Here is a 23,111-nt window from a genome sequence, read left to right as displayed (position 1 = left end):
TATTTGACAGACAGAGATCACAAGTAGGCAGAGAGGCAGGCAGAGAGAGAGGAGGAAGCAGTCTCCCTGCTGAGCAGAGAACCCGACGCGGGGCTCCATCCCAGGACTCTGGGATTATGACCCAAGCTGAAGGTAGAGGCTTTAACCCACTGAGCCACCCAGGCGCCCCAAGTAATGAGTTTTTTTAATGAACATCAAAGAACTTTTTCAAATAAGTGTTATCTGTCAAAAGCAGTCATTCTGATGGGCTGTGGGCTTTTCATGTTGTTACTATTATTGAAGACATTGAGTTTTCCTGTAAAAATGCTCTTCAAACCACCTTAGAAGGCCTCCTATCAGTGTATTTCCAGCACAGAGTAGTGTCCTGCACATAAGCAAGGCTTAATAAACACTGACAGAAAGAGTTTGTTTGTTCTCTACCCAATCGATCACCTCTCTTATCCATGAGACTTGGCTCTGCCCAAGATCTGCTCTCTGAAAGTAGATTCTCTTCAAAAATGCCAATTTACTGTCACTGAGGAGATTTCAAAGAGTCTATTTTGGGGGATGGTCTTCCAAACACTATCCCAGAAATTTGAGTTCCAGATTATTTTGTAAGGCCAGGAAATAAATCTGATATGTATTATTTTTAATCATTTCACTCTTCTGAACGAGAAAGACTCTACTTGAGTGGAAATTCGTCACACTTAAACCAGTGTGGTTATGCATTATAAAAAGACTGGAAATAATCGGATTCCCTTTTGGAAATTTTTGCCACCATCCTTCTCTGGAACGGAGCAAGGAGATTCAAATAGGATAGCCATCCACTTTCATCTCACGTGTAATTTTCCCCTTAGCAAAGTAACAAGAAGACTGAGTTGGAGACTATAGATCTTTCTTGTGGATTTTACAATCCCTGAAGCAGTAGGGCCTGTGAGACCACAACCCTCGGGTGCTGTCTGCCGTTAGTTCTCAGGGAAGACGAGAGCAGGGAGTTAGCACGAGCTGACTGTCACACAGAGAGGCTTCCTGGGGAACCAAACTCAGTAGGTACTCCTTACAAGGTCTGAAGTTTGATTTGAAACTAGTCACCGGTTACCTTGCTCAAGAGTGTTTTGATTTACTTTTTTGTCTACAACCATACTCAGCACAAGCAAAGCTCTGGGGCCTTTCACTTTTAGCTCAACTCAGACTCATAATCACGGCTTCAAAGTTTTTGAACCAGGCAAGCAAGGTGACTTCTGGAAGCTGTCTTCTTGGAAATCCCTCAAGGTGAAAATAATAGTGAAAGTTCTAAGTGGGAATGCCTAAAATTCACTTTTTTATAAAAAATATATTTATTTGTCAGAGCAAGCGAGTCAGCTAGTGCACAAGCAGGGGGAGGGCAGGCAGAGGGAGAAGCCTGATGGGGAGCTTGATGCCGGGCTCGATCCTGGCACACCAGGATCATGACCTGTGAGATGAAGGTAGATGCTTAACTGTCTGAGCCCCCCAGGTGTCCCCAAAATTCACTTCTATTATAACAGCTGCAATAGATGACACACAATAGATCTAATTATGCATTGCAGAACTTTAATTGAATTATAACTGAAGCTCATAGCAAAAATAGTGGCCCTTATTCTCATTTACAGATAGCTAGAAACGGGAGGTGGTATCAGAAGCTAATCCTGCTAGCCAAAGCCAATGCAAGTATGTTCACCCATTAAACAAATGGATGCCAAGCAGATCCTGAGAGTGGAATGATCAAAGGGTGAGCCGTCTTCATAGATGCAGCCCCAGAGCAGCCCCAGGGCAAGTTGTCATAGACGCAGCCCCAGGGCAGAAGCTTTGTGAGGCTGAGGTCCCCCCAGGGCTGACCCGGCCACATGGGGCACTGTGCAGGTGACCTAGGCCTCCCCTCTCCCACCCAGCCCAGCATGGGGGTCCCCCTCACTGGCTTTGATAGCTCTGGCTCTGCTCCACCTGCAGAGAACCCACCCTCTCCCTTTACTTCCCTCCGGGACTCCAGCCTCCTGGTGTCCTCCCAGCTCTGGGAGTCCTTGGGTCAGGAAGGCGGGGGTGGGGGTGGGTGAGGGGAGTCCGGGGGTAAGGGGGGGCCAAGGCAGCTCCTCCTGCTGCATATTCAGGGAGGCAGGCCCTGGCCTGAGCCCTTTGTTGCTGCAGGGGGTCGTAACTATCACAGCCACTGCAGTGTGGGCCACAGCGCAGAGCTGGGCCTTGGGTACTGATCTGTCTGACTGCACCATGGATGTGTGTTGGGCGGGGGGAGGGGTTTCCTGATCGTCCAGCATTGGATCCCGGCTGTGCACTGCTTGGAGCCACAGAGGCTGTGGGGGTTGTCCTGTGAAGTCCGTACCCAAGGGAATGATTGTGTGTGCTCAGAATGACTCCTGAGAGTCCCTTTCAGAGCCTGGAGGCAAGGACAGCATCTCTCTCAGGTCTGTGAGATGCTCCTGGACTGAAGGTCCACAGGAGCAAACCCTGCGGGGAGCAGCAGGAGCCTGTTGCCCACCACCGCCCTGGATAGCTGGGACCTTTGGCCCATGGGCCGAGGTGCCACCTCCCTGTCTGGGTCTCATCTCCTCTCTGCACCCCCTGTTCTTATCTGCAAAACAGGGAGGGGGAGGACCCGTCGCTCCTGGTTCTGAAGTCTGCATCCCCAAACAGCTCACCATCATTCACAGCCCGTGAGACTCCCACCAGGGCACACAGTAGCCCTTGTCTAAATAGTCAGGGCTCTAAGTCAGGCTAGGCACCTGAGATTCTTAGCCTCTCCCCTTCACAGCATCCTTCAGTATGATGTGGAATGCCAGATTTGTGTGGGTTGGTTTTTTTTTTTAAGCTTAAAATCGTTGTTTTTAGGATATTCAGAAGATTGTGCAACTGTCACCACTATCTAATTTTAGACCATGTTCTTCACCCCAGGAAGTTCCAAACTCATCAGCAGGCACTCCCAGTCCCCACGGCCCACAGCCACTGGCCACCACTCCTCTCCTTTCCGTCTCTCAGGACCGGCCTGTTCTGAACATTCCCCGGAAATGGAGTTCTACAGCAAGTGGCCTTTCGTGACTGGGCCCTCCCCCCAGCATCCTGTCTGCAGGCCCCTCTGCGTTGTGCCAGGTGTCCGTGCTGCCGTCCTCCTTCTGGCCCAGTGACATCGAGGTACACAGACACGCTGCACTGAGTTAGCCCCCTCATCAGCCGGAGCCCAGCCGGCTTGTTCCACCAGTGCTTACTGAGAATCATTCGTGCACACGTTTTGACAAGTTTTGTGTGGACACATTTTCAGTTCTGGTGGATAAACGGCCGAGGAGTGGAATTGCTGGGCCGTCGAGTAACTCGAGGTTTAACCTTCTAAGGAAGCGCCAACCTCATTTTCCAAATAGGCAGCACCACTTTACATTCCCACCAGCAGTGTATGAGGGTTCAGATTTTTCCACATCCTCCCCTCAAACTGGGTACAGTCTTTTTTTTTTTTTTAAAGTAATCTCTACACCCAGCATGGGGCTGGAAGATCAAGATCAAGAGCTGCATGCTAGGCACCCTTAGTCTGGCTTTTGGTTCTAGTGCTTCTGGAGGGTATGAAGTGATGGAGCCAGGTTCAGAATGCACTGGGGACTCCTGCAGGTGGCAGGATGGCAGGGGGCGGTGCGGGAGGAGCAGCAGCCCTACCGCACCTGCTCTGGGCCAGGTAAGACCCTGGTGTGTGTCCGCAGCCTCTGGCCACACTCCCTGCCAATGGCCACTCCAGCCTCCTCTCAAGCCCGCGTGCACACGCCCACTGCATAGCCTGCCCTTGAGAGGACGGAACGGAAGAGGGCGTGCAGGCTCTGGAAGTAGACTCTGGCCATTCGTACAAGACCTTCTGGGTCCGGGTCCCTAGAAGATGGCCTGGTGGAGGGATGCAGCCTCTGTGGGCACACAGCCATGGCCCGTGGCCTTCTCAACCTGGGGGAAGGGCACAGCTAGAGGAAGGCTGGATGGGGCTGGACATAAAATGTGCCCTCTCCCCATGTTTAAGTGCACAATTTGGGGGCATAAAGTACTAAAGTACATCTGCATTTCTGTTCAGTTATCGCCACCCTCCAACACCAAGACTTTTTCATCGTCCCAAACTGGAAGTGTATCCATCCCACAGGAACTCCGAATGCCCCTGCCCCAGTCTCCAGCCACCACTATTCCACTTCCTGTCGCAGCCAACTGGCCTGTTTTGGGTCCCTGGTGGAAGCAGCATCTTTGAGTCTGGCTTACTTCCCCGCACCTGTTCTGCCCAAGTCCAAGGGGTGGTGCTGGGCAGAGAGACTCTGAACCATCTTGCTGACTGGTCATGCTTCCCAGAGGAAATGTAGCGCCAACCACAAGGAAGCACAGACGGACAGATGGCCACCGATGTGGGCACTGGTCAGACCCGCGCGCTCTTCCTGCCTGGAGGAGGCCCGCAGCCCCTCATTCCGAGGTCACACTGCGGTCAGGGCCAGGCCACAGCCCCCTTTCTCAGTCTTACTTCCAACTTGCTTTCTCCCCAGACTGGGGCCGTGCCCTTTCTCACTTCTGTCTTTTCCCAGGTGCTCCCCTCTGCCTGGAACACCCCACCCTCTCCTTCCGCCCGAGGGAAGGACACAGCTCAAATAGCCCCTCTCCTGCTCACGCAGGGTCTCAGCCCTCTGTGCTCCCAGATCACACGACCCCCTTCCCCCAACCAGTGGTTCCCTCAGCTCCCCCACCGTGGGGCCGGGTTGTACCCCTCTGACCTCATAGCCCCGCAGCCACCTGGGCGATGCTGGAGAAGAGCTGGCCCAGAGAACCAGAACCTCCAGCCGCCCCTCCTTCTGCCACCGCCGTGCCACACCCGCTTCCCTCCCTCACCCCAGTGCCTGCGCCCGCTGACAACAACCAGTCACAGCCACCACATGGCGGGACCGTTCGCGTTTCCGTCATTCCCGCAAACTTCACTCCGCCTCGCTGCCCACGAGTCTCGGCTCGCTGCCCACGAGTCTCGGGCTGCAGGTTCCCTCCGCACCTGCGCTCCGTGCCAGGGCTCCTTCCAGACCCTTGGCCCGCTCCCCAGAAGCCCAGCCTCACACCCGTGGGGCTGACCTCGGCACTGACTCTGCTCTCCCTGTCGGACGCTCAGGAGAGAAGTGCAGAACGGATCTGGGCCCCTGGGTCACACGTCCACCCCCGAGGGCACTGGGGAACCCACTAGGCCGGAGGAGGAGGGAGTGGGAGGCGGCGCCCGAGAACCGGCTGCGACTGAGTCCCCCCACCCCACCCCCGGCCGCGGCCTTTGAGAACACCTCTTACTGCCAGGGACGGGCCTCCTCCTGCGGCCTGGTCACCTCCTTCTGGACCACGGCACATTGTGCTCCGGAACACACGCTTCCGAGCGCTCACACGCGCGACGGCTGCCCGCAGCCGCGTTACTCACCTCGGCTCCTTGGCTCTTCGCTGTATTTCTTGCTTCCTCCTTTTTAATCTCTCCAAATCTCGCTCTTGTATTGTGAATCTCCGTGAGGCCAGAACATTTCCTGAACGCTCTCCCCCTTCCATGCTGAGCCTCCACCGTCTTTGCCCAGAGCTGGACTGGAGCGGACCCTGTGCTCATGGCGACGCGCGTCGCGGACGGTCTTCAGGTTCCTCTCGGGGTTCTCTGGGGCTTCTTTCTGGAGGAGCTGAGGGAACCCCGGGCGTTCCTCCCCGGGCACTGTCTAGGTTCCCAAAGGAGAGTTCTGGAAACTGGAGGTGAGGATTTGTAGCTGTCGCCTACACTGGAAGCACGGATGGCGTGTGGTGACAGGGGCCACATGGCCGGAACCCGATTGTGGAGCCCGCGCTGCACGACCAGCGCTACTGCGCCTGCGCGGAGGGCGGGGCCGCTCGGGCCGGGTCACGTGCTCGCAGCCCCAGCAGCACCCGGGAGCTTTCTCCAGAGGCAAACCCTCAAGCCTGCACCTCGAGTGGTTTTCTAATGTGGTGACTTGGCCACATTACCCCAGAAGTCATTCCCCTGTGCGTTTCCAGATAGAGTGAGCCACAAGACTCGTTCCGGGGTGAGATCTGGAGGAAGTAAAGGGGCAGCCATTTTTTTTTTTTTTTTTTTTTTTTGACGCTTGGATCCCGGGGCAGGTGCATTTGTAGCTCCGGCTGGCGCCTGTCTGCATGCAGCGGGTCTGTCTTCCCGTGAGCTCTTCAGCAGCTGCCTCCCCTCGGCCACAGCTGTGTTCAGCCGTGGCGAAAGCTGCTGGCAGCTCCTGCAGGAGACCCGCATCACCAGGACTGCAGGCAGGAAGAACTGACCCGTCCCAGCTGGTCCTGGCTCCCCCTCTTCCATCCACCTTCCCTTTCCAGCTGCCTGCCCAGCAGTCTGTTCTCACCAGTCCTCTGGCTGATCCTGACGGGCGTGGGAGTTTGAGAACCGCTGATTGAGGAAAACTTTTACAGTTATATGGGCCTACAATCTACCTTTTTATATCTATAGGAGGACAGTTTTTTAAAAGATTTTATTTATTTATTTGACAGACAGAGATCACAAGTACGCAGAGAGGCAGGCAGAGGGAGAGGAGGAAGCAGGCTCCCCGCTGAGCAGAGCGCCCCATGCGGGGCTCGATCTTAGGACCCTGAGATCATGACCTGAGCTGAAGGCAGAGGCTTTAACCCACGGAGCCACCCAGGTGCCCCTATATGAGGACACTTTTAATATACACAAATTTCCCAGAAACTTGGCTACTATATAAAACTAGGGGAAAGTGTACATTCTTTTTTTCGGAATGTTCCAAAGTGGTTTTTTTTTTTTTTTTTAAGCACATTTAAGTAAACTCTACCCTGACATGGGGCTCAAACTCATGACCCCAAGATCCAGTCACATGCTCTACCAACCGCACCAGGCAGGCACCCCTCACCCGTTCAGAAAAACCATGTCATCAACTCTCTGGTGTTTAACAAATATAGCACACAGCACAAGGGTCTGATTACATCTCTATGGATAAGTGTGAACTTTCGTGTATGGAAATACATACTCTTTTGTATTTATACTGGTTTTGAAATTATTTGTAAGAAATCTTTTTTCCCTGTAAAATTTTGTTTCAGGATAGTAAAGGGCATGTTGGGGCTGACGGTGTTGAGGTCCACTGTCTTGGATTAGTAACTGAGCTTGAGCGAGTGTGTGTGTGTGTGTGTCTATGAGCACACAGTTTCTGGGCCACATTTTGGTATTATATTAGGAATTGACTAGTTTCCCAGATTTTTTAAAATGAAAATGTCTCTAGTTGGGACACCTGGGTGACTTAGTTAAGCCTCTGACTTTGGTTCAGGGTCTTGGGATAGAGCCCTGCATCAAGCTCTGCGCTCAGTGGGGAGTCTGAGTTTCCCTCTCCATCTGCCCCTCTCCTACTCATGCTCTTTCTTTCTCAAATAAGTAAAACCTTAAAAACAACAACAAAACCAGAAAGAAAATGTCTCTAGCAATGGGAATTGCTGTTCTTTAAAGTTTGAAAAAAAGTGTACCCACAAAATTGCCCCACCCCCAACATCCTTTTTGGAGCTCCTCCTTCAGGTTTTTCTTTCTTAAGTATTGGAGAACTCAGATTTTCTACTAAAAAGTAGTTTACAGTTTTTAAGAAAATTAACTGTCTTGAGCCTTTCAAATTAACATATAATTTTACGCATTGTTCTCTTATAATCTTAATTTTCCCCCCTTTTTCTCGCTTAATTCGTAGAGGTTTAGACGTGGTGCCTATCAGTCTGTTCTCAGATCTGTCGAGGTTCTGTCCCCTCTGCTTGGTACTGCAGGTGCAGACTCTGGCTCTCTGTGCCTCCTGGGCTCCCCTGCTGGCAAGCCAGAGGACTTCTTCTGTCTCTGGACTTCTGCAGTCTCCAAATGTGTCCTCTGCAGTCCCAGCCCCTGCTCCAGGGTCCCAGCCCCCGCCAGCAGGATTGCTGTGCTCCCTTTCCCGCTGGGAGGCCCCACTGCTCAGCTCTTGTCACACCCCACCCCACCCCACCCCTTTGTCCCTCTGGGTAACTTCCTTCTGCTCTTCTTCTCTCATGGGCCCCACCTTCCCCTGCATCCTTTTCCAGATGCCCCAAAGCTGAATTCCTGCAGCTGAATTACTTGGCGTGGGTCCAGTCTCTCTGGCTGGACCTAGACTGATAGGCATTTTATCACTATTTTTCAGCAAAGCAGCTTTTGAATTCGTCCATCAGCTCTACTATTTTCTAAATGACTCATTTCTGCTTTTACTTGGTGGATAATATAGCTTAGCCAGCAGTATGCTGTATTATTTGCCAATTTCTGTGGAGTATTATTTCCATCATGGCCAATTTCAACCGTCAGTGTGACGTCACTAATAGCTCAGAAGAGATCTACAGGATCAGCTCTCATGGGAGAATGGAGGGGGGGTGGTGGTGGGGAGAAAGTACAGAAGGAAGACTTCAGAAGATGGTAAAAATGACGTCTTGAAACTGAATATTGTAAATTAAGCTTCTCCAATACATAACACTCCCTCAGCTTCATTGTTAAATTAAAAAATCATTTCAATTGAAAATTTCTTAGGTTTTTCTCACTTCAAAATAATTCCTAAGTGCTTTGTATTAACTTGAGCCCCTGCCCCAAATTCTTACATGGAAACCCTAACCCCCAAAGTGACAGTATTTGGAGACACAGCCTTTTAAGAGGTAAGTAAGGTTAAATGAGGTCATGAGGGTGAGGCCCTAATCTGAAAGGGCTGGTGTCCTTGTGAGAGGAACAGAGACCAGACCACTCTCTTCAAGGACACAAAGGGGCCCCATGTGCACACAGCGATGGTGGCTCTTAGAAGCCAGGAGACGAGGCCTCAGAAAGAAACGTGTTGGCCCTTGGATCTTAGACTTCCAGACTCCAGGACTGTGAGCAGAGAGTGCCTGTTGCGTGAGCCCCCAATCTGTGGTGTTCCATTAGGGCGGCCCGAGTTGATGAATACAAGTGTGCCCACTGGTTTGGCCAGCAAACCAGAGCCCTTGAAGGTCACAGAGCTTGTCTGGGGTGACAAAAATAAGTTTTGGAATTAGAAATAGTGATGGTTGTGCAACATGGTGAATGTAGTTAATTCTACATAATGAATACTTAAAAATGAAGAAGACTGGCAAATTGTGACATATATTTTACCATACTCTTTAAAAATTAGTAATATATCACCAAATAGAAACTTTCAATGGGTGAATTGTATAGTGCGTGTATTATATGTAGGGTAAGTGAATTATATCTCAACAAAATTCTTTTTTTAAGAACTCAGAGCCCAAACTGATGAGTAATCAAGTAATTTCAAAAGCTAACTTGCTGAAAATTCCTTAAAAGATGTGCTAGTGAGAAATTCTATTAATAGGAATACACTTTAATATTTGCTACCAAAAAGAAATGTCCCTTGGGTCAATTCCTCTGGGAGGCTGGGGGCAGGCATGGGAAAGCACCACCCGGGCCAGGTGTGTCCCAGTGCAAACCACCTGAAGAGTGGGGGGAGGTCCGGTCTCTGCCACAAGGCGTATTGGTGAGAATGCCTATCTCCTCACCCCGGCTGTTCTCATCTTTAGAAATCTTTGCCTCTGAATGTTTAACTACACAAGGAATCTCAATTTCACACATCCAAGACGTACAGACAAAAACTACAAGTAATGATTTTTCATTGATCAGACCAGCAAAGGCAGCCACTAGAGTCACTTGGCTGGGGAGGGCAGAGAAAGACACCCATCACTGCTGCCTTCACAAACCGCACGGCCCCCAGGGAGGGCACACCAATAGGATTTACAGAACCTAAAAATGCGCACATCCTCTGCATCAGCAATTTTTACTTTAGAAATTTATCCTACAGGCTTTTGTCCATGGGTACAAACGCTGTTCACACTATTTGTAACAGTGAAAGATTAGAAAAATTTAACAGCCATTTAACAGGAGACTGGACATACAAATTCAGGCTTGACTGGACATGGCTGCCGTGTACTGCTGGGAGCAAGAACCACACTGCTGCTTCCTGCACCCTGAGCTGGGTCATCAGGGCCCCTCCATCAGCTGTCCAAAGCACTGTTCGACAATCTGGCAACTTGGTAGGTTAAAAAAGCACATCATCTTGTTTTAATTGTTATTTCCTTCATTCCTACTGGAGTTGACTTCTTTTTTCATTTTTATTGGCCCTTGTACATTTTGAGTTCTGTAAAAAAATTCACAAAACACGTTTATAACATTTGTTGGTTTTTTTCAATCTTCACTCTGATATTGTGAATACAGACAGGGATAAACACTGTCATTCTACACTTGGTGGGAAATGGGGCTCCTGGATCTAACAGGAGCTACCAAATATTTATTGTTGCTAGGCATCCTGTGTTTTAATCCATCACTTCTAATTTTCCCAACAAGCCAGAGAAGAGGTAGCTCTTACTATTCTTATTTTACCAATAAAGAACCTGAGGGTAGGAGAAGCTGGCTGACTTGCCCAAGGCCACTTGGCTGGTAACAGGGACCTAAGTCAGTACCTTGGCTCTACAGCAGCTCCTCCTCTTCTTCCAGGCCTGGGTAGGAAGATGCCGGAGTCAGCGGGCTGCGCGGGTGTCCACCCAGTCCCACACATGCAGGGAGGCATCGCTCGCTGCAGATAACAGAGTCCGTGACTTGTGGGGGTGCCACGTGTGGGTAGTGACCAGTGGAGCAGTGTCTGTCTGATTGTCCTCCAGGAAGATGTGACCTCTGTGAGTGAAGAGAGGTTCTACTTGTCTCCCCGCTCCATCCCAAGATGTGGCATCATAGACCTGGACTGTCCCATCAAAACCTAAGGAAGAACGAGAAGAGAGGATTGACACTGAAAAGTAATTTTTTGAAAAAAGATTTTGTTTATTTATCTGACAGAGAGAGACACAATGAGAGAGGGAGCACAAGCAGGGGGATGGGAGAGGGAGAAGCAGGCTTTCTGCTGAGCAGGGAGCCTAAAGCGGGGCTAGATACCAGGACCTTGGGATCACGACCTGAGCTAAAGGCAGACGCTTAATGACTGAGCCACTCAGGCAGCCCTGAAAAGTAATTTTTATTGTTTATTATTTAAGTTACCTCTCTGCCCAATATGGGGCTTGAACTCACGACCCTGAGATCAAGAGTCCACACTCTGAGCCAGCCAGGTATCCCTAATTTTTAAGAGTTTGCTCTCTGGCACCAAAACAGGTTATAGGATGAGAAATCAAATAGTAACAAGATGCTTATGGCCAGGATGCCCAGCTAGCTAAGTCAGTAGAGCATCTGATTCTTGATCTTGAGGTCATGAATTTGAGCCCCACATTGGGTGGCAACTACTTAAAAAAGAAAAAGATACATAAGGCCAGCTGAAGGGGGCGTAAGCTATGCCCCTAATGTCAGGCGGTGACAGTATACTTCTTTTGTTCATCTGTGAAGTGTCAGGCCCGAGGCTGACCCTGGACAAGCGTTCTTTTAATCCTCACCACTGCATGAAACAGGTACTATTATTCTCCCCAGGAAACTGAGGCTTAAGAGACTCTTTCAAACCTTCTCCGCTTGCTTCAAAGCCTAATCCCTCTGCATCCAGATCCCTCTGGGCAGATGGCCTTGCCTCCGGCTTGATGGCAGAAACAGAAGCCTTTACAGAGGAGCGCCCACATGTCCCCCCATGACCTAGCTATACCCACATGCACTCCATCCTGCTGTCTTCTTGCTACCAAAGAGACAGTTCCTCCACCTAGCGTGGTTCTTTCCTTCTGCCCTTTTTGGATCCTGCCATTATCAACGGTCTTTTCTTGCTCTCTTGATTATTCTTTCAACCTCTCCCCTTCCATGGGTCCTTTCCATGGACTCTTAGATACCCTCATTATTAGACACCCTCAATCTGCTAGTAACTGCCAGGCCAGACCCAGGAGCCTGCTGACCTAGCAGCTTGCTGGAATTCGAGAAGCAAGCAGTCCAAGAAGCACTTCTGTGATCCTCTCACCTCTTGCTGGTCCAGCCCCACGACTGTCCTAGTGCCTCACTGTCTGCACGCCTCTTGACCAACCTCAGCACCGAATTCCTGCTCAGGCAGGAAAGGTCTGATACCCATGGGAAAGTTGAGTAGCTAGAACGGGGAAGGGCCTGCCCTGGAAGAACCTGGACTATTGGTCTGGAGCTTCTCTGGAAGCGACTGTCACTTCTGGGGCCACGTTTATTATAGGGCTGCAGTCTCCTTCCCGAGCACTGTATGGTCCCCTGGGAGGTAAGTGACAGACACCAAATACTGCTCAGCGGTACCTGAAATGGCCAAGCAGTTGTCCAGGCCTGGAGCCCAAGTCACTCGCAGCAGCTCTGGGTCAGGGCTGGGTGCAGACACCGAGCACTGGACGGAGCTCACAGGATGGCTGAGATCCCGGGGATCAAAGAGACAGAGCTGCCCGTTTGAGCCAAGGCTGGCAATGCTAGGCCCAGGGCCCCGGCCCCCAACTTCGGCACACCACCTCCCTCCAGCAGCCCCAGCCCTGGGGCTGATGGTCTCTGACGGCGCCCACTTCTGGCGGATGTCAACAAGCCCCAGGCGGCCTGAGACGCAGCAGAAGGCAAAGGTGTCTGCAGCCAGGACCTGTAGGCTGCTTAGCTCCTCACTGTCACTGACTCCTGGAAGACAGAGGGTCACAGAGAAAAGCTGCTAGAATCACAGGAATCTGACCGGTCACACACCCCTTCCTCTGGAAGCTTCCCACCAACGCCCGGCACCTCGCCACGCTCCACCCAGCTGGGATGGCACTGGTCCCTGGGACTGGCTCCTCCAGCCCCAGAACCGTAGCCCCTTGAGGCCAGGGCCTGCCTCGCGTCCAGCTGGTTCCCCCAGCAGCTGGCCAGGTGGCTGAACTCAGTTCTTCATGTGGCTGAGGAGGATGGGAGTGAGCAGGAGATGCCGGCAAGGGGTGAAGAGAAGCGGTACCTGAGGTGTATGTGGTCTTCTGGGATTCCAGGTCCACGACCTTCAGACTGCAGAGCCTCACCCCGTGGAGGACTCCGGGTGCCATCGAAGAGAAGATGGCCACCCTGGGCCAGAGACCTCCCTCCTTCTCCGGCACAGCGATGGTGCTGACTGCTTGAATGACATCTGGGGGAAAGCACAAGAGGCTAAAATCTGGGGTGCCGATGAAGGCCTGAAATATTACAAGGCCAGCCAGCAGCCTTTCCTTGCACATTTAGGTCAAGGAAGAAAGGGGGCTGACAGCTGGCAAGAGAGGACGTGAGACATAAATGCCCTGGATTATGTTCACATTTCTAAAACTGAAACTGTCAGTAGCATTTTAATTCCTTCATAATTTGTCTTATAAACAGTTTTGCAAACGGGAACTAATGAATCACAGCGGCCATCTCAAAAACCCAAGAGCAGTCTGGCTTTTTATAGTTTTACAAAGAACACATAAAGATAGAAAAAAGCAAAGAATGCACTGAGGATGTCACTGACACCTTAAGTGAAAATAACAGGTACAGAGTTTACGAACTAATAGTATTTCTTCAAACACATGTTCCATGGCCTCAAGCGACCTGCAGACGACAAGCAGGAGAAGGTCACGAGGCCAATGTCTCCAAATGGAGACTGGGCGGGGGGGCTCCATGGCACTGTTGCATCAGGCAGGAGCAAGGACACATGTGTCTGCTCAGCCTGCTTGGTTCTCGCCCCTGTGTTCTGGAGGCTTCTCTTGGTGGCAGCCGTTTAGAGCAGAGCTCGGAACAGAATAAGTCATTTGCTGCACAAACTACTTTACGGGAGATGCATATTTCCATTTTGTATTTTCTGGCTCCAAGAAAGGCTCATTATTTGGTCACCACTTCTCTGAAGAAAAGGGACACCTAGCTATTTTTCTCGTTCTAAAGCACAGGTGAAAGTCAGGATGAGGAAGGAAGAGACGAGAAGGAATACTAGCACAGCTTGGCAAGCAGGCACAAGGCAAGGAGTCCCTTGAAATGGTTCCCATCCAAGGAGGGCACAGGGCACATGTCTGGGCGGGGCTAGAATGCAGAATGCCCTTGGGTGTTCCTCCGAAGACCCTCAGTGCCCTTGATCCGGACTTGCTGAACTCAACTGCTCCTTCAACGTGGGCTGTGGAGTTTTGGAGCAGACATGACAGCCGAGCTTGGGATCCGAGTCTGGGGAGTGCCGGCAAGGCTGTGAGTCAAACCCGCCCCTCCTGGGCAGCACATGAGCAGCTCCCTCTTCCCTTTCCACACACTCTAAGGAGCTTGGACAGACTCCACGAGACCTACTGCTCTGAGCCAGGGCACGGGTCTCAGATACGATCCGTCCTCTGACAGGGGAAAGGAGGAGGCCAAGGAAAAGCCTTCAAAGACCTATATTTTTTTTTTTTTTTAAGATTTTATTTATTTATTTGACAGACAGAGATCACAAGCAGGCAGAGAGGCAGGCTGAGAGAGAGAGAGAGAGAGAGAGAGAGAGAGAGGGAAGCAGGCTCCCCGCTGAGCAGAGAGCCCGATGCGGGACTCGATCCCAGGACCCTGAGATCATGACCCGAGCCGAAGGCAGCGGCTTAACCCACTGAGCCACCCAGGCGCCCCTCAAAGACCTATTTCAAAGATGCAGTGGAAAATTTCAGAGGCTCCTGAAGGTCTCCTCGTCCTCCTCCCTCTAGCCTGTGGCAAAATGCCCTCCTCCAGGGAATCCATACCACATTTAGCAAACCAGCCTCAAATGGAAAATGGAAACGACTAGGAAATCAAAGCAAAAGACACAGCGAGGCACCTCTAAGAATCTGGCCATAAAAGAAGGTTGTGTCTGAGGATTCACCAACACAGAACAGGTCATAGGCACACTCCCTATGGAACCGGAACAGCGCCCACACCTGCAGGAGTGAGCAAATGCCTTAACACAACTAAGGGATGGTGGTGTCCTTGAGAGAGGGGGCTGTCCGGCCATGGAGGCAAAGAAAACACTGGGGCCTGTCCAGGGCAGAAGGAGCCAAACCAGACTGAGCACTGAACTTCAAAGTGGCTACAGCAGGTGACATTCAGCTGAGACCTACAGATATGTATTTGTCTAACTCAAAGGCTTCCACAGCCCCAGTGAGGAGAGAAAAGGCCTCAGATGCTACTCCAGGGGCCTGGATGGCACAAGGCCTGGGCAGTACTGACTTCACAAGCTTTATACTTTGTGCTGAAGACTACGTGTGAAAACACAATTTGGAAACCTCTGAGCTGATTCCTCTTGTTATGGTTTTGTTTATCACGCAGTCTTCGGTGAGGTCAGATCTTCTATAGGCAAAGAATTAAAGATCTAGAATAGTCTAATTTCAGGGATACTTATTTTTTCATTTATGAACGAATAAAACTGTATTCCGGTCTATACAGCAGTCTTATGAGTCTGGTGAGTGTGTCTGCCTCTATAAACACATTCGTTTAGAATGTGCTGACAAAATCAGGTTTTCAAGACATCAAAGCTGTGGGTCAGCACCTGGATTTTGGAAAATTCTGGCTTCTGGAAAAACAGCTGGCCGACCTTCCCTAGGCTCTGCACTATTATCTAGGGAAAGAGAACTCCTTTTTTTTTTTTTTTTTTTGGTGAAAGATTATTTATTTCTTTGACACAGAGAGAGAGAGAACACAAGTAGGCAGAGAGGCAGGGGGAAGCAGGCTCCCTGCTGAGCAGAGAGCCCGATGCGGGGCTCGATCCCAGGACCCTGAGATCCTTACCTGAGCCGAAGGCAGAGGCTTAACCCACTGAGCCACCCAGGTGCCCCGGAAAGAGAACTCTTGATCGGATTTGCTACTCCCATAGGAGTGCCAAAGCAAGCCCCACTGGGCTATTAGCTCCCCTGGGCCTAGGGCTAGAGGTTCTGTGCGGCACCTGGTACCCCAGGCACCGTCAGGACAAAAGGCAGCACAGAAGGCAGCTCCGGGTGCCTCCACAGGGCTAGTGAGACTCCCCTCCCTCTCATCTTTAAACAACTACTGTCGCATACAGCCTATTTTCAGGCAAAGATAAAAAACTACAAGTTACTGGCCTAAGGACAGACATGAAGATCAATGGAAGAGAACTGAGAGTCCAGAAATAAATCCTTACATTTATGGTTAAGCAACCATCTTTCAACAAAAGCAGCAAGGCAAATCAATGGAGAAAGATAAGGCTATTTGACAAATGGCGCTGAGACAATTGGATATTTACAGGCAAAAAGGTGACTTCACACTGTACACAAAGGGGAACTCTAACACAGGCTTAAATGCTGACATGAAAATAATAAAACTGGGGGGGGGGCAAAACAATGCATAGAGGAAAAAAATCTGTGGGTTAGGTAAATATTTCTTAAATATGACACCAAGAGTACAGTTCTTAAGAGAAAACTCTGACAAATCAGACCTCCCCAAAATGTAGAACTTTTACGCTTCAGAAGACACTATTAAGAAAACGAAAAGACAAGTAACAGACTGGGTGAAAATATTAGCAAAACATATATAGGATTAAACACAGAGCTACTCTACGACCCAGCAATCGCACTACTGGGTATTTATCCCAAAGATACTAATGTAGTGATCCGAAGGGGCACCTGCACCCCAATGTTCGTAGCAGCAATGTCCACAATAGCCAAACTATGGAAAGAGCCCAGATGTCCATGGACAGATGAATGGATAAAGATGTTGTGTGTATATATATACAATGGACTATTACACAGCCATCAGAAAAATGAAATCTTAACATTTCCCATGACATGGATAGAACTAGAGGGTATTATGCTAAGTGAAATAAGTCAACCAGAGAAAGACAATTATCAGATGATTTCACTCATATGTGGAATTTAAGAAACAAAATAGAGGATCATAGGGGAAGGGAGGGAGGGAAAAATAAAACAAGATGAAATCAAAGAGAGAGATAAACTTGACTCTTGACTTTAGGAAACAAACTGAGGGTTGTTGGAGGGGAGCTGGGTGGGGGGAAGGGGTAACTGGGGGCATTAAGGAGGGCACGTGATGTAACGCGCACTGGTGTTACATGCAAATGATGAATCACCAAACTCTACCTCTGAAACTAGTAATACATTATGTGTTTGTTAATTGAATTTAAAAATAAAATAAAATTTAAAAAACACATATAGGACAAATCTAGAATGTATGGAGGACTCTTAAAGATGAAAAAGTCAATCAAAAAATGGGCAAAATATGTGCTCAAATATGAGCACCAAGAAAAAAGGAGCATCTAGGTTTCTGCCTGCTGTTGTAATCCCCAGAGCCTTCCCCATTGCCTGACACATGAGAAGCTCACAGCGAGTATCTTTGAATGAATGAGATGTTAACTACTGCTACAAATCATAGTAAGAACAATTTTTTCTTTTTTTAATGTAGGCCCCACACCCAATGTGGGGCTCAAACTCACGTCCCCCAGATCAAGTGTCCCATGCTCTACCCAGCAGCCAGCCCATAAATGTTCCCTATCATTGACAGATCTGCCTCCAGGGACCAGCTCCAAGCGAAATGGAGGCACAGACCCCGCTCCTGCTCAGTAAATACCCTACCACCTTTTCTTCAGAACCCCTACACCTGCACTGAGATCAATGATTATTATTTAAGTATAGTTACCACCAGATGTGGTTCCGAGCAAACCCTAACATCAGACCAGACCCAAGGCCAGGTCAGGCTACTGTCTTCATGTCTTTCAACAACTCAGCCTCTCTGGGATGGTCTGTTCTCAGACTCCTCAGAATTTAATGAGATCAGTCATGGAAAGTCCTTGGTACAGTGCCTGGAGGACAGTATGCTTATTAATGTTACTGTTACCTTGTGCAGATTATTGATTAATCTGAACAAGTATCTAGTAAACGTACAGTGAATCCAGAGTATCAAAGGGCCCAGGATGGCATACTGTCTTCAGCCTGTGAGGGCGTGGGAAAAAATAACAAAACTCTCTCACGAAGATATGCATAGGCATTTCCCTGAAGAAGACCCATGAATGGCTAATGAGCACAGGGAAAGATGCTCTAATATTATTAGTCATTAAAAAGATGGACATGAAAGGCACAAAGAGAAAAAAATTTCACTGTCACTAGGATGCTTTAACAAATGTTGATGAGGATATGGGAAAACAGAATACCTCATACACGGTTGGTGGGAACGTAAATAATGAAGCCATTCTGGAAAACAGTTTGGAAATGTCTTTAAAAATATCAAACATAAATTTACCACATTATCCAGCGATTTCACTCCTAAGTGTCTGTCCAAGGGAAATGAAAACATGTCCACACTGAGACTCGTACACGGTAACAGCCAACAGCTGGTGGACAGATAGGCAAGTGCAGCACACACACGCAGTGGAATATTACTCAGCCAAAAAAAAAAAAAAAGGAACTAGAGCTGCATGCTGGGTCCCTGCCTTTTGTCCTAACTGTGCCTGGGGAACCAGATATCCGCCCGTGGTACAACAGGGCAGACCTCAAAGTGTGACACTGAGTGGAGTGGAAGAAGCCACATACAAGAGACCACACATCGTATGATAGGAAATGTTCAGAAGAGGCAAATCTATTACAGAGGCAGAAAGTAGATTAGTGGGGCAGGGTGTGGGAATGGGGAGTAACAGGAAGTGGCAAAACAGATCTCACTCGGGTCATGAAAATGTTCTAAAACTGACTTGTAGTGATGGTTGCACAATTAATTAAATGTACCAGAATAACTGAATTGTATGCTTAAAATGTGTGAACTTCAATACAATTTTAAGAAAATAAACAATCATAACTGCAAGTCAATGATACAAAGTGGACGCTATAGCATTAGACAAGTGACAAAGAGGACACAACAAAGGAAAGCCCTGAGTCTGTGATCTTGCAAAAGCACAAGAACCACCTTTCTGGATCAGCACATCCTGGGGAGAAGCCAGCAGCTACCAGCCAGGCTCTGGGAAGTAGCCAAGGGAGGCCGCGCAGGGACCAGGGGCGGAGCATCACACAGGCAAAAAGGCAGTTCCAAGAACAGTGGCCTGTGCCTCCAAGGCACAATTCTATTCTGGCCAAGAATGCTCTAACTAGAGGAGGGATGGAAGGGGCTGGATCAGGGCTGCCTGCTCTTGGTGCCTGCCTGGCAGGGGAACCTGCACACCCACTGCTGGAGGGAGGGCCATTCCGCTTCCCTCCCAAAGGGAACAGTTTTAACACTTCCGGCTCCTCTTCCTGTTCCCATTAGGGAGTAGAGTGACTTCATGAGGAGGGAGACTGGTAGGCTGTGCCTCTTGCTCCCTCATTATTTTCCATCCCTGTGACCTCCTTGCCACCACCACCTCCTCCTTCTCCCAGAGACGAGCTCACCTCTGGTGGCCCCAGCTCTGCCCGCGCCTCTGCCCTGCCCTGGGGAGAGGCACGGAGTTCGCCAGGTGCTCAGCCTAGGACTGGGGAGGGGAACTGAACCCCTGAAGCAAGTTACAGGAAGCTCCATCGGGGAGCTTTGCCCATTCATCTTTGCCCACGTTGAATTAGATACTGCATTTTAATTCCCACCTGGCTCTGCGACTCCTTCTTAACTGGCCTAGCTTAGGAGCTGCAGTGTACAGGTATCAGGCTTTCCCACAACCCAGCCCCGCCAAGTCAGATTCACTCACCACTGTCCTCTGCGACCTGCCACACATGCAGGTAAGAACCCGGAAGACCAGTGGTTACCAGCAACCTATTCATAACAGACAGAAGGATTAGTCCAGGGAGTGGGGAGCTCACCCACATACCTGCCGGCCTTTTCCCTTCCCAGCCTGCTCAGCTTGGGGTCCCTACACGCCCCATCCCAGGAAAGCTTACTGCACGGAGAGATCATCAAGACCAGTCACCCTCATTTCACACACGAGGAGCAGCTTCCTGCACTTGAGGGACAGACCCTGAGCTCATGGAGGGTCGTGGGACTGAGCCAAGGCATCCCCAGGGCATGACGTATCCGAGAGGACACGAGCATGGAGCCTGAACACACAACCCTAACCCAGAAACTCTCCATCTCCACCAGCTGGGATGATTAGTCCCAACTCCCCACCACCAGTTCTTTGAGAAACTAAGGGCATCCTCCTACTCTATTCCTTGGGACAACTCCAGCGACCTGCGGGTTACGTTAGTTCAAAGGTCTGTGGTCTGGAAGGGACCATCAAGCTACCAATGTTTTGTTGTGTTTTTTTTTTAATATTCCAAAGCCGTGTGTGTGTGTGTGTGTGTGTGTGTGTGTGCCCACGCGCGCACGCGCGCCTGCATGCTAAGTGGGTAGGGGTCAAGGCGGAGCTAAAGAGGCAGGACACCCCTGACAGCTCCAGCCACTCCACCCTCAACGGAAGGTCAGGGTCAGAGTTGACCATACCTGGTGTCTGGCACGTGCTTCAGCTCAAAGACAGACGCGTCTGAAAACCCTCCGTGGCATACCTTGAAATCTCTTTCTGGGCATAAGCCCTAAAATACAAAGGGGTGGAGCATCAGAGAGCCTGCTTTCCAAAGACACGCCTCCGATGAGCTCCGGGTCAGACGCTGGCACGAAGCCCCCCCGCTGGCAACAGATGTTTCTCCCCGCCGGGCCTCGGTGTGCTGCTACCAGTAAATGTTGGTCTCAGCTGCCTTGACACAGCTTTCCTGGCTTCCTGCACATCCAAAACCCTTCTCCCAACCTTTCCCTGGGCCGTTTCACTACAGCACAAGTGTCATACTCCAGGCCTCCTTAAAGGAGTCACTGAAGCTTCATAGCTTCACCCAAGACAGCTGGAATGTATCAGTCAACTACCCTATCCCCATTCTTCCCAGCTCCCACTGAAAGTCAGGTGGGTTCTTCTAGCAATAAAAATGTAGCAGCCACCAGTTATCCAGTGTTCACTGCATCGGGCTCTGTGTTCAGGGCTTGATCTACTTTATCACATTGAATTCTTTTAACGGTCCTGTCCTGTACATACTGTAACGACCCCTATTCTAAAATAACAAAAGCACAGGAAATTTCAGCAACTTTTCTAAAGTCACACAGGGATTATGTTGTGGATCTGACAGACCCAAGTCCGTCTAACCAAAGTTCATGCTCTTAGCCACTAGACTCCACTCTCTCCATGGGAGGGAATGGAAGCAGAAGGAAAGGAGGTAGCCACAAGAAAAAAGAGGAAAAGCCAGCGGTGAGAGGTAGGAGGTAAATAAGGTGTCTCTTCAAGGCTCAGTCTGGGTGAGTGAGCTCCTGGCTCAAGCCTCAGTGGTGGGGACTGGGAAAGGTCAAGAGCACTAGGCAAGAAAATCCGCCCAGGGCCACAGAGGCCAAGCTGTCCTCAGATGAGTGTGAGTGATTTTACAGCAACCTCACACAGCTACTCACTCTTTTTTTCTTCACACATTCTCTTCTCTTGGCTTCTGAAACACTGCCCTTTTCTGAGACTCCTACTTCAAAGACTCTTCCTTCTTAGTACTTGTGGATTCCTCTTCCTCTAACCATTCCTGAGGTTTGCTCCTAACGCATCATCTTCTTTACTCCTTATACACGACACTGTCATCCTAGGTGACGTTAACCATTCTAAGGGTTTCAGCCACCCTCTACACGCCAATGACTCCCTAAGTCTATTTTTTAAAATCTATTTTTGATAAAGTAAAACTGACCCCTTCTTCTAGGAGCCCTCTGTAAACCTCAGACATCCTGTAGCACTTATCTCTGTGCATCCCTGCCTCCCTGTGACACAAGCAGGCAGGACCAGGGCTTGTCCCTCTCTCTGTCTAGTATCCAGGACGACACCTAGTAGGCAGAGAAACTCTCTAAAGGTTTAATAAATGAGTAAAAAGTAGACGCATATATTCAGTGTTCATATTTCAAGTTACCTGGTTTTCTTTTACAGAAAGTCTCAGAGGTAGTATGAGATGAAGAATCTCATTTTTTTTCAGGCTTTCATAGCCAGCAACGAAGACTCCTGGAAAAAGAAGCAGAAGTAGCTGTGCCAAACTTCTAGAAAGATCTTGGACTGCAGCTGTGTCCAGAAATTTCACCCAAACCTCCAAAGCAAAGATAAATTCCTCCACTACTGGTATGCAGCCTTGTATTGGCGAATGGAAGGGATCTAGATCGTACTAAGGGAATGTGAAGTGCCCACAGGGCGGAAATTGCTACAAGACCAAGAGGAGGCCTCAGACTCCTAGAAGTGTGGCTTGGGTCCCTGCCGTCTGAGCTAGCATTAAGAGGTCCAGCCTGAGGAGTAAGAGTCCATCTCCTTCAGAGCCAGGCAGGGCAGATCACCTTTGTCACCAATCCATTCGAGGACTCGAGTGGCTCCTGAAAGGTCGAAGGCATGGAAATCTTGGTACCTGCATGATAAAGACACAATGTCACACAGTGCATAGCACTACAGCTGTTAAAACTCTGAGACAGCAGCATGGTTCGGTAGGTGGGGGCCCAGACTCTGGCGCAAAGCAGACCTGGGAGCAGGTCTTGTTGCACATCATAGCCCCGGTGTGACTGGGACCAGGCCGGTCACAGCTATCCCCGAGCCTCGGTCCTCATCTGTAAAACGCAACTCCCAGAGATCCCGAGCTTCCCAAGGCTGATGTGAGGGATCACTGAGACCTTTTGCTCAAAGTCTCATTCAGGCTGGCGCAAAGTAACGGGTCACCTAGGAGATTATCATCTTCCACGACCACCGCTCATCCTGGCACCACACACAGGCCACGCACACGGGGAGGTGCCTCTTCCCGGATGCTGGACCTCGCCTCATGACCAGGCCGGCCCAGCCCACACCGGGGTTTCCTGCGCGCTCCACCCGGTGCCCGTCCGCCCGCCCCGCGGGCTCCAGACCCAGAGCCCACGTCCCAGGCCCACAAGATTTACAAGCGCAAGGATTCCACCAGCCAGTCCTCCGCGGACTCCATGGCAATGCCGCTTCCGGTACCCCACTTCCGCCGCCTCACTTCCGCCTCTGGGAACCTTCCTCGGCAGGCGCGGCCCTCTCGCGAGGAGTGGGCGCGGCCGGCTCTGGCTGGGAGGCGTGGTCCCAGGCCAGGGGGCGGGGCCGTGAGGAGACTGAGCGCCTTCACCAGCGCGCAGTGCTCTCGCCGGGCTGGGTCCGGGATACTCCTGGCAAAAACTCCGGGGAAAATGACGTAAAATCAGGGGTTCCCAGGATGTCAGTTCTGGGCGGGGCATCGGGGGCCAAATACCCACCCGTTTCATCACCGAATATTTGCAGATC

The 23,111-nt window shown here is 50.2% G+C and overlaps 1 protein-coding gene across 1 annotated transcript; it reads right to left on the bottom strand.

The window, feature by feature from the left end:
• Nucleotides 1–7,668: 7,668 nt before the first annotated feature.
• WDR73 (WD repeat domain 73) lies at nucleotides 7,669–22,856 on the bottom strand. The gene is made up of 9 exons (XM_032342029.1): nucleotides 22,751–22,856; nucleotides 22,163–22,230; nucleotides 21,751–21,839; nucleotides 20,273–20,361; nucleotides 19,542–19,606; nucleotides 12,900–13,064; nucleotides 12,233–12,592; nucleotides 10,480–10,772; nucleotides 7,669–10,157 (listed from the first exon to the last, which is right to left on the bottom strand). Exons 1-8 carry the CDS (start codon nucleotides 22,789–22,791, stop codon nucleotides 10,537–10,539), a joined length of 1,113 nt encoding a protein of 370 aa, XP_032197920.1. The 5' UTR covers nucleotides 22,792–22,856; the 3' UTR covers nucleotides 7,669–10,157; nucleotides 10,480–10,536.
• Nucleotides 22,857–23,111: the final 255 nt, after the last annotated feature.

The sequence above is a fragment of the Mustela erminea genome, chromosome 5 (genome assembly GCF_009829155.1).
Source record: "Mustela erminea isolate mMusErm1 chromosome 5, mMusErm1.Pri, whole genome shotgun sequence".
NCBI classification, from domain to species: Eukaryota; Metazoa; Chordata; class Mammalia; order Carnivora; family Mustelidae; genus Mustela; species Mustela erminea.
Note: the sequence above shows the minus strand (reverse complement) of the source record. Positions and strands in the feature narration are given on the sequence as shown.